Source organism: Meriones unguiculatus, chromosome 1, assembly GCF_030254825.1.
Source record: "Meriones unguiculatus strain TT.TT164.6M chromosome 1, Bangor_MerUng_6.1, whole genome shotgun sequence".
In the NCBI taxonomy this organism is placed as follows: domain Eukaryota; kingdom Metazoa; phylum Chordata; class Mammalia; order Rodentia; family Muridae; genus Meriones; species Meriones unguiculatus.
In genome coordinates this window covers 4,471,325-4,482,048 of record NC_083349.1, presented here as the reverse complement: position 1 = coordinate 4,482,048, position 10,724 = coordinate 4,471,325, and the positions used below count along the sequence as shown (strand labels likewise).

The 10,724-nt window shown below is 54.3% G+C and overlaps 1 protein-coding gene across 3 annotated transcripts; it reads right to left on the bottom strand.

Moving 5' to 3' along the window:
* Nucleotides 1–228: 228 nt before the first annotated feature.
* On the bottom strand, nucleotides 229–10,032 carry Prmt1 (protein arginine methyltransferase 1). 3 transcript variants are annotated; one of them, XM_021634032.2, is made up of 11 exons: nucleotides 9,882–10,016; nucleotides 7,766–7,819; nucleotides 7,178–7,279; nucleotides 5,833–5,988; nucleotides 5,661–5,724; nucleotides 3,604–3,746; nucleotides 2,839–2,926; nucleotides 2,638–2,753; nucleotides 1,602–1,752; nucleotides 988–1,109; nucleotides 229–454 (listed from the first exon to the last, which is right to left on the bottom strand). In XM_021634032.2, the coding sequence occupies exons 1-11, from the start codon at nucleotides 9,915–9,917 to the stop codon at nucleotides 371–373; spliced, it is 1,116 nt and encodes a 371-aa protein (XP_021489707.1). In that variant the 5' UTR covers nucleotides 9,918–10,016; the 3' UTR covers nucleotides 229–370. The 3 variants fall into 3 exon arrangements, with proteins under 3 accessions (XP_021489707.1, XP_021489501.1, XP_021489708.1); XM_021633826.2 differs by lacking the exon at nucleotides 9,882–10,016 and adding an exon at nucleotides 7,456–7,560 and having other exon boundaries at nucleotides 7,762–7,777; XM_021634033.2 differs by lacking the exon at nucleotides 7,766–7,819 and having other exon boundaries at nucleotides 9,882–10,032.
* Between the last annotated feature and the right edge of the window lie 692 nt (nucleotides 10,033–10,724).

Here is a 10,724-nt window from a genome sequence, read left to right as displayed (position 1 = left end):
CAGACTTGGCTGGAGGAGATAAGGCCTCCAAACCACAATCCAGTGTAACTGAAAGCAGGTGAAGGCTCAAACAGACTCGGTTCTTTGGCCTCAAAGGATCACAGACAATAGCTGAAGGCAGGCGAGGAGGAAATGGCCTTGCCTGAGGAACACATCCCTAGACCTAAAATAGAAGTTCCCAGGGCAGCGAGAGGCTCCCCAACCACCACAGCCCAGGGCAAGCAGTGGCATGGTCAGCTGAGGATTTATTGGCATAAACGCAACCATATAAAAACATAAGTTATGAAAAACACAGTCACGATGTACCCTCCCATCCCCCAAAGCCCAGCCCCTAAGCCCTCTTCTGCAGGAGGGCCATCCTGGCGCCTCCTCAGCGCATCCGGTAGTCGGTGGAACAAGAGAGCTCGCACAGCTGACCTTTGAAGTCCAGGTCGATGGTAAAGTCCAAGTCGCGCTGAAGGGAAAAGGTGGGAGATGAGGCTCAGACGTGCCCTCAGGCAAGGGTGAAGTGTATTGCAACTCCTGCTAGCTCACTGCAGACCCCACACCCTGGCCTAACGACAGCACCGTAGGTCATCTTCACCCATGTTCCCCAGCCACCACCAGAGCTCAGCCAGTCTGCATCAGAGTTTCTGCCACAGAGCAACACCACCCAGCACCAGCAATACTACCTATGAGGCAGTCTCCCCGGGCTTCTGCTTCACTTTATCAGCCCCTCCACTGTCTCTGGTCCCCTGCAAGCACCCACCCAGAGAGTAAGGCTGGGCCACTGCGGACTGTTTCTATCACCTTGCTCTCTGGCACCTGCCACTTTGACATGTACAGGCAGTGAGGTGATTGCTGTGCCCACAGGGAGGGTACGAGCAAGGCTTATCACTGGACCCAGCAGCCATGCTGGGACTTCCTAAAGTACCTACTATACTCCGCAGGCTCACACTGCCCAACTCTACCCAGACCCTGATTTTTCTGTACTCTTTTGAGCCTCACATTGTTTTTAGCGTTGGGCCTCATGCCAATGGTGCCAAAGATCTCCTCTCCAGTCTTCACTGTTAGGTAGTCCTCCATGTAGAACACAGTCTGCTTCCAGTGTGTGTATGGGGACTCAGGACCTGAAAGGTGGCATGGTCAGCCTTTGCTTCAGTGCCAGCATGCAAAACTAGCTAGCGCCCCACAGGTCTCTACCAGCAAGGCTGTGAGGGCTCTGGTCCCTGTATCCTGCCTGTGTTTAGAGAGCTACACTGGGATCAGACTCTAAGCCACGAACAGCCAGGCTGAAACAGGTCCTCAGGGCCCCCACCCACCCCCTTTCTTACTGGGATCAACGGTGGAGCCCACAGGCAGAATCACAGGCTATGATTAACACTCTAGAGCTGAGCCATGCCCCAGGCCCCCCCCCCCCCCCGAGTGAATCCAGGCAGGCTCTGTGCTTTTCTGAGATAGGGTATCACCAACTTTCCCAGACTGGTCTTAAACCTCGACAGCTTTCTGGCCCGGTTCCCAAAGTGGCTCTCTGAGGGTCGCAAGCCCCAGAGGCTCATGCCCTGCTCATCACAGAAACTGCAGCCACGCTCTCTCGCCCCGGCGCCGCCCACTGCCCTCACTGGTAGAAAAGCCGGTCCTCTTGTGGCAGCGGGTGAACTCGATGTTGAAGTAGGCCACCAGGGCGTGCACATAGTCATTCCTCTTCACTTGCAGGCAGAAGGGGGAGGTGAAGGTCAGGTCCTCCACCTTGACTGTGTAGATGTCAACCTCCTGCAGAAAGGCAAGCCCAGAGCTCAGAGCCCGCCCCGCTCCTGATAACCGCTGCCGGCAGGTCCCTCCCACCAGAGCAACTCCCCCTGCCCCACTTTCTGAAATAGGGTCTTATGCAGCCTAAGCTGGCCCTTAAAGATTATTTATGGGTGCTGATGGGATAGCTCAGTGGTTAAAAGTACTGGCTGCTTTCCCAGAAGTTCTGGATTCAAATCCCAGTACATACAAGGGCAGCTCACAATTGTCTAACCCCAGTCCAGACCTGGTGCCTTCTTCTGACCTCCACAGGCATCAGGCATACACTTGGTGCTGATGCATACATGCAGACAAACACTAGTACACACTAAACTATATATAATACTATTTCTGTATGTGTGAGTCTGCTGGAGTTTATAGAACCATGGCATGGAGATGACTAGTGAGGCTAAGGTGTTGCATGCCTGGAACCAGGAGTTATACACTGTATCGTGAGCAGCTGCCTGACATTCCCTGAGAGAACAAAAAGTACTCTTAAGCACTGAGCCACCATCTCTCCAGTACAGACTCCTGATCCTCAGACCACAGGCACCTAACAAATTAACAGAAGGAACCACAGCAACCCCCCCCCCCAGGCAGACACCCTCTACCCCCATAAACCAGCTCTGCCTGTCTGTGCTGTGCTGCCAGGGGGCCTCACAGGGTTCCTTGCACTGACCACCAGGCAGAGGCCATCTCACATGCCAGCTGCTTCCATCATTGTTTCAGCACACTCTACCTGCTCTGTCCTTGCTATCTGAAATTCAGTACCAACCACGGTCCTCACACCTCAGACAGTGGGCCCTATTATCTTCCCTATGCCTCTAACGGCCAGGTCAGGGACCTGGAACCCCTCCTACTCTGAGTTACCTTTATGAGGCAGGCGTTGGTGACAAGCTGCTTTGGGTCTACCACGTCCACCAGGGGCTCCTTGATGGCCACGTCTTTGATGCAGGACATATCAAAACCGTATACATTCTCCCACCCTAGGTACAGAGAGTCAGGTGAGCTATGGAATCCAGGTCCCACCCTTGACACCCACCTGCCCTCACTACCACAGGCCCAGCTCACAGTGGATCTTGTAGTCTTTATACTGTCGGTCCTCAATGGCTGTCACATAAAGGGTGGCCCGGTCTGGGAAGATGAGGCCATCAGGTGCCTGAGGGAGGAGTTGGGTGAAAGTAAGAGACTACCACCATCTTAGCAGACCCAACTGTCCACCCTACCCGGCTCCTTAGCTCACCATCACCTTCCAGAGACCCCTTAGCTGTCTGTGCCTCACTCTTATCCTTGAGTCTGGTCCCTACGCAGCAGCCACAGGGCACCCAGAGCCCAGGCTGTCCCACAGTTCTTGGGATTCTGGAAACACTCCAGGGGAAAGAGGTCCACCTCCCCATTCTGTACAGTGCCCTCCAAACCCTCTTTGGGTTCCTCCCAACTCCCACTGCCCTTTTATCTCCTTGCTGCTTTCACACAGCAGAACCACTCCTGATACAAGACCTCTGTACTGGCCTTCTTTTTTTTTTTTTTGGTTTTTCAAGACAGGGTTTTTCTTTGTAACCTTGGCTGTCACTAGGTTGACCAGGCTGGCCTTAAACTCAGAGATCTGCCTGTCTCTGCCACCCAAGGGCTGGGATTAAAGGCGTATGCCGCCACCACTGCCCAGCAGCACTGGCCTTAAGGTCAGCTTCTCTCTGCCAGTCCTTCGGTCCCCTCTTCCTGGGAAGGCCTACTCCACACAAATACCTGGTGGGCCCTATTTGCTGTTGCCTTCTTAGCCTGTACCTATGATATCCCCAACACATATGCAGCCCTGTGGGGACCCCCGAGCCTCACCAGCCACTTGTCACGGGCGTGCAGCACGGTGTTGAGCATGGACTCGTAGAAGAGGCAGTAGCCCATCCACTCGCTGATGATGATGTCTACCTTCTCCACCGGCAGCTCCACCTCTTCCACCTTGCCCTTGATGATGGTCACCACTGCAACCACAGGGACGGCATGCCCGCCAGGGTGAGGACTGGCTAGATGGCTCCAGACACCCACACAAACTCTGGTCAAGCACCCCCATCTGTCTTTTGAAATGGTCTCATTATAAAGCTCTGGCTGGCCTGGAACTTCAAGGCACCCAGGTACAGGCTTCATGCCTTGTCTGTGGGGCTGGGTGGGGCTCTGCTAAGAGCCTAAGCTAGTTACCCTGGTTTTTTGGTTTTGTTTTTTTTTTTGGTCTTTTTGTTCTTTTGTCATTTTTTTTCCCCCAGAGCCGAGGACTGAACCCAGGGCCTTGCGCTTGCTACCCAAGCGCTCTACCACTAGAGCTAAATCCTCAACCTGGAGCCTAAGCTTAACACTCTCCAGGTCTGGGTTTCTGCTCCTAGCAATGCTCAGATGAAATATATTTTCTATTCAGTGGACTTGAAACAGTAAGTAACGGTGTGGCAACATTTTTAAAAGTTGGGCAAGTGGGGTTGGCTCGGTGGGTTAGGGTGCTTGCCACCAAGCTCGATGATCTGGATTCCAATCCTAGGACCCACAGGGTAGAACAAGAGAACCGACTTGAATTATTTGTCCTTTTACCTCCACATAGGCCTTGTTGGAGCATCCTCCCCATACATAAAAGTGTTAAAACAACAAAAACTATATAGCCAGCCAGGCGTGGTAGCACAAATGTGTCACCGCCCAACTACTTAGGAGTCTGAGGCTCCAGGACTAAAAGTTCAAAGCCTACTTGGGCTATAGTAAGAAACCCTGTTTCTTTTCTTTTTTAAGATTTATTTATACATATGAGCACTTTATTTGCATGTATGCCTGCATGACAGAAGAGAGCATTATAAAGCCCATTATAGCTGGTTGTGAGCCACCATGTGGTTGCTGAAAATTGATCTCAGAATCTCTGGAAGAGCAGACAATGCTCTTAACCACTGAGCCACCTCTCCAGCTTCAAAACCCAAATATAAAGGGGGCTGGCAGGTTGGTCAGTGAGGCTTCTAAGTGACATTCCACAAAATCTTGCCTTCAAATGCAGATCACCAAGTCTGTAGTCACTTATTAGTTCAGTACAAAAACAACTTTTAAAGTGAGCAGCGTCACCCAGACCCTAGTAGTTCACACCTGCCCCTGCCTGCTTTTCCCTTTGAACAGACTATGGCAACTCCTAACTAACTTTCATATTTTTTCCTTTTTTAAAACAGAGTACCCTATGTAGCCTGTCCCAGACCTCAACCTCCAAGGAATGGAATGACAGAATATATACCACCAGGACCTTCAGAGTTTAGAACTCCCATCTTTTATAATGCTAACTGCAGGCTGAGTTTGGGAGCCCACATCTTTAATCCCAGCTCTTGGGAGGCAGAGGCAGGTGGATCTCTGTGAGTTCAAGGCCAGCCTGGTCTATATAGTGAGTTCCAGGACATCCAGGGTTACACAATGAGACCTTGTCTCCAAGTAAATAAAAAAAGCTAACTGCATCAAAAACTAGTTTGATGTGAAATAGCATATGCCAGAGGGCAATGTCTAAGGCAGATTAAAGGCCTCTAACAGACAATCTTAACATGTGTACATGTGAGTCATGAACAAGGCCTTGGAGGAAGCTGTGGACATACTGGCAGCATGTGTGGGGTTCTCAGAAAGTGTCAGCCATGATCAGAGTAGGCTCCTGAGGCAGACCCTAGATGTGACAACTGAGGAATGGGACACCCTTGCACGAGGGAAGCCCCAAAGCTGACCATCCTCCCTGCCACCAACATCCTCGCCAAAACCCTAAAGCACGTGGCCCGACACCCTGACTCAGTATCCTCAAACATGGAGGAGCCACTAGCTGTGCCTTGTGGTCTCTAACTCTGCACTGAGGCCCCCAAGAAGCTGGCTGCAGTATCCTCCTTCCCCCTCCTTCTCACCATGGTCTAACTTGTTGGCTTTGACAATCTTCACAGCGTAATCGGAGATACTGGAACACTCAATCTAAGGCAAGAGAAAGGAGGGTGAGACTGAGTCCAGTCCTTGCCCTGTGTACCTTCTCCAGCCCCCAATCAGCTCAAGCCCCAGCAGGCCCCTTGCCTCGAGACTCACCCCGATAACCTTGCGGGCTCCTGCCTTGGCAGCAAACATGCAGAGGATGCCAGTGCCTGAGCCCACGTCCAGCACCACCTTGTCTTTGAAGAGATGCCGATTGTGAAACATGGAGTTGCGGTATGTGAGGGTACGCACCTCATCCTTCAGCATCTCCTGGGCATGGAAATAGAGGACCAGAGTGAGGGGCACACAAAGCCTGGATGCTACCACCATACCAATGGCAAGGCTGGTGTTTAGACTCCTCAGAGAGTTCCTTTCCATTCTGCAAGCTTCCATTGCAGCGAAAACCCACACTGGCCAAGTTTAATCAGTGCCACCCAAGTCCCAGGGATGAATCAGAGGCTAAGGCAGGAATATCTTGGGTTCAAGGCCAGCCTAGATCACAAAAGGCATCATGGTACTGGCCTGTCATCTTAGGCTGTTTAGGAAACTTAGGCAGAAGGAACATAAGTTTAAGGCAGGCTCAAACAAGTTAAAGAGAGCAGACAGAGACGAGCAGCAGGTAGGTTGTTGCATAGCACATGGAAACAAGAAGTCAATCAATCCTTGGCGTCTCCTCTCAAGTCCCAGCCACCCTGTTTCCTGACATGGTAACTGAGACCTGGGCAGCAGCACAACTGGGCAGCCTGCCTCTACCTCCCAGAGCTGAGATGACACAAGCACACACTACTCAGCATGCACACAGGCACACGGAGGCCAGAGGACAACTTTCCCCACCCACCCTGAGCTCCAGGAATCTGATTCAGGCTGGCAAGCTTATGTGGCAAAAACCTTTACCCACTAAGCCATCTTGCCAGCCCTAGGTCTGGCTTTTTAAGTGGGTTTTGGGGATTGAACTCTGCATGGCAAGCCCTTTAATAAGTGAAGTATGTCCCCAGGCCCCCAAAACTTTAATTTTGTTTTATGCATATTTCCAATTTTTCCCTTTTTGATGCTGGGAAGAAAGGACAGGATCCAGCATGTGCTAGGCAACTGCTGTCACTTAGCCACATTCCCAGACCTTGGCCCAGTTTCTTTTTCTTTCAAAGGCCCACGAAAAGACAAGGCTTCCTCAGGATGCCATTTCAGTTGCACTGAGGCCTATCTTTGCCATCAAAAGGCTTGTAGTGTAGCAGGAGCAGTGGACGCAGTCCCACTGCCAATCATTAGAGGGCATCAGAGTCCAGCGTGGCCTGACCTCACCTCCAGGTCTGGGGCATACAGGAGCAGCAGGGCTCCTATCCCAAACAGAGCGCTGCCCTACAGGGCCTTGGGGGACTCAGTCTCCAAAGCAGTGGACCAGAGGCAGATGGGTAGCAGTAGCCCTCCTGGATAGACTGGCTTTAGGGCCATCTTTACTCACCTCATGGATGCCAAAGTGGGCATAGGAGTCAAAGTAATAGTCTTTGGATGTCATGTCCTCAGCGTTGGGCTTCTCACTACTTTCTGCTTGGCCACAGGAAACCTGGAAGAGGGGGAGTGGCACAAGGGTCAGAGAGGGGCTCTAAGTGCTTCCTCAACCTGTGGACAACCCTATAGCCAGCCCTACAGCCCCCCCCCCAGCATCTTTCTTCCCCAGGTAATGTTTCCACTTCCAGAACCCACCCAGAGCACCATCCAGGGAAAAGCCGCCTCGCCTACCATCTCTCCAGGCTCTATGGCCCATCTCTAGCTCAGCCCACAGCTGGGGAGGGAGGGATGGAAGGGTAGAGCCAGAGCAGACACATGGAGGACAGGGGAGGGGGGCTGGAGATGGAGTTAAGGAAGCAGCCATGGTTCTGGGGGAGCCAGCCGGGGCCAGGAAGGGGTCTGTCCTATGTGTTTAGGGGCCACAGAGAGGAAACTGGTTTGGATCAAGAGGATGGTTAGACCTCTCAGGGAGCCGGATGTTTAGCAAGGTAAGCTTTATGTGGAAGTGGGCTGGGCTGGGGTCTCACAAAAGGATATTTACTTCTTCAAGAGGCGGCTGGAGGCTCATCCCATTAGCCAAGGTGGCTACAAAATTCTAGGAGAGAGTAACAGGGAAAAAGGATTAGCTACTGGGGTGGCTGGGGAAGGCCTATGGGGCAGTGAGTGTTTTGCAGGTTGGCCTTTTCTGGACATGGGAGTGGTGAAAGTAGGAGCAAGCAATGAGGCTGCAGTTGGGTAGAGAAGGGATAGGAGGAGGGAGGAAAGGGAAGAGGGCCTCCTGTCCCAGCTGTTGGCTGAAGAGATAGATGGTGGCTAGCCCCGTGCTGTCCCTCTCTAGTCAGGTGCCTGGCCACATATACCTACCCCATCTAGGCCAGAAGACCCAATACTTGCCCGGGCACATGGGCACTGCCAGCTGTTGCTCCCCTTCAGTACCTAATCCCCCCCAGATTAGGTGACATTTCCTGAAACACACACACACACACACGCTAGGCTGAAGTGCCATGAGCAAACTGGGTGGGTGCTGGGCACCTGGCTGCTCCGCCACAATCCTGTCATCTGGCCTAAGAGGATTCCATTAGAGAGCTGTGGCGTACCACACTACCCCAACTCAACCTGGGGAACACACAAATGGAGGCAGCCGTGTTTTACCTGCCCCTCTGAAGAGAGGTAACGCATACTTTGGAAAGCGGGATCAGGCCCTCCTTCACACCTCACCTGGGTCCCCACATTGAAACAGCCTTCTCTTTTCTCTGGCCACAAGTCCCAGGGTCACTGCAGTGACCCTGTTAGCTATGTGATCCCTTATCTATTTCAGGTGTCCCCACAACTGACCTTCCTCTCCAGAGAACTTGAAGAGGAATGAACCCCATCAGATTACATCCCATCAATGACTTCTATACAAGACTTCGAGAGGCTATGGCCACCAAGTTCTCGGTTTCCCACAGTCAGTGAGGGGGTTTCCCATGTGGGCCTATTTTCAATAGTACAGACGGGTATCAGCGGTTGACAACTGACGGAAGAGTGCTTGAAACCTGAGACTAGGACCTGCCTTCCAGTCCTGGTGGTGAAAACCTGTCACCTGAGGGACTCAGGAGACTCAAGGAAGGAAGTTCAACGCCAGCCAAGGCTACAGCGTGAGTTCAAGCTACTTAAAAGTAGACTGGGGTTGGGTGGTGGTGGTGCACGGCTTTGGAGGCCTAACAGGCGGCTCTCTGAGTTCGAGGCCAGCCTGGTCTACAGAATGAGTACTGGGACAGCCAAGGCTACACAGAGAAACCCTGTCTCGAAAAACCAAAAAAGGTAGACTGGGGAGCAAGCAAGCCAAGTGCTAGAATTTCATTCCCTTTTTTGGGGGGAAATTAGGCAAACGTACTAATGTTCAAAAAGGGGTTCCTTGCCATCCTAAAGTTGCAGAAAAAAAAGGAGCTCAGTGAGGGTTAAGGCCCCGTGACACTCCTTCACCTCCAAGGCCGATCTCTGACCATCGACCCGAGGGCTATCCCCCGAGGGGTGGGCTTTCAGCCACGCCCCATGAAAAAAAGACGCCCCTCTCACGCCCATAATGACCACGAGGGGGTGCCCGGCGCCGGATCCGATCTCCTCGGTGGAGATGGCCCACTATCTCCTTAGAGGGAGGTCACAGGGCCCTGCCCATCCCCCTCCCGGCTGCACAAGGGTAACCTAGAGCTGAGGAATCGGAGGCCCAAGGTGATGCTCTCGGGACCCACGCGGGTGCACGGAGCCCAGGGCGCATGGGCGTCCCCGGCCCGGCCTGGGAGGGCAGGCGGCGACCCCAGGACCCCGTGAGCGCAGCCCAGGTCATCGGCCCGGGGGCGGGGCCTTTGTCCCGCACGTGGAGCCCGCGGGGGCCCTGGAGCGGCACACCCCCTCCCCAGGCTCCGCCGAGCCACCACGTGCGGCCCAGCGGAAAGGTCGCCCACGGCCCGCAGACACGTGCGACGGTCCTCGGCTCGGCTGCGGCTCCCAGAGCCCCGAGAGCCCAGAGAGCCGAGGTCACCCCCGTCACTATCCAACACATCCTCCTTTGAGGACCTACGCGAGGCTCGACACGCCCAAGGCCCCGTCCCCACGGTTCAGACCGCGGGGCGCCGGTCGCGCGACGACCCCCGGGCCTAAAGAGCCCAGCTACTCACCTCCATGATGCAGTTCGCGGCTTCGGCTGCCGCCATCTTCACCCGAGTCCTCCGGCCTCCGAGACCCCCCCTTCTCTTCGCTCCCCCCGCCGACCGGGGACCGCCTTTTACCAGAGGGTCCGCCGCCCAGCCCCCGGTGCCCCGCCATAAGTCCTCATTGGCTAGAACAGCCGTCCATCCGAGAGTGTCGCGCCGCGATTGGCTGAGAGACGCGTCGGTCAAACCTGACAATGCCCGCCCCCCCAGCGTACAAAGGCCCGCCCCCTCCTATCCGCTAGGAAGGGAACAACTGTCTGTCTGTCTCCACCAGCACGTGAGACGATTGGGCCGAGCCCACCGGGTCTTCCCGCCCCTTTCCTCCCAGCTCCGCCTCGGAGCTTCCCGGCGGGCTGCGCGCTGAGCGGACGTCGAAAAACGGAGCTGTCTATCATTAAGATGGTCCGCTCCTCCCTCGCTGCCATTGGCTGAGCAAAGGCGACGGCCGCGGCTCTTTCTCCACCCTGTTCGAGCGACCTGCCAAGAAACACAGAGGCCATTGGCCCACGAGTAGACAAGCCGCCTCTGGGCAGCCACCACTGGCCCTCAGGAATGTCAGTCATCACCATGGAGGCTCCCTTGTTGGGAGGCTTTCTGCAAGAACTGGGGCGCGTGGGTACGTTGAGCTCTAGAGAAACTTCTAATCCCTGGAGGTGGACGGGGGCGCATTCTAGTGTGGGGTTCCGAGGCCGGCTTGAATCGCCGTGAGCGCCAGTGCGATGATTCCCACCCCTGTACGGAGTTCAAGAGACCTGTGGCCTCCTCGTGGCTTGTAGGTCCTCTGCGGGAAACGTCTATCATCCATCC

Coding starts and splice junctions, on each gene's coding strand:
- Prmt1 (XM_021634032.2), bottom strand. CDS start 9,917: ATGGCGGCAGCCGAAGCCGCGAACTGCATCATGGAG. Junction 7,820..9,881: donor CCGCGAACTGCATCATGGAG/GTGAGTAGCTGG, acceptor ACTCTCTCCTAG/AATTTTGTAGCCACCTTGGC. Junction 5,989..7,177: donor CCCACTTTGGCATCCATGAG/GTGAGTAAAGAT, acceptor TTCCATGCCCAG/GAGATGCTGAAGGATGAGGT.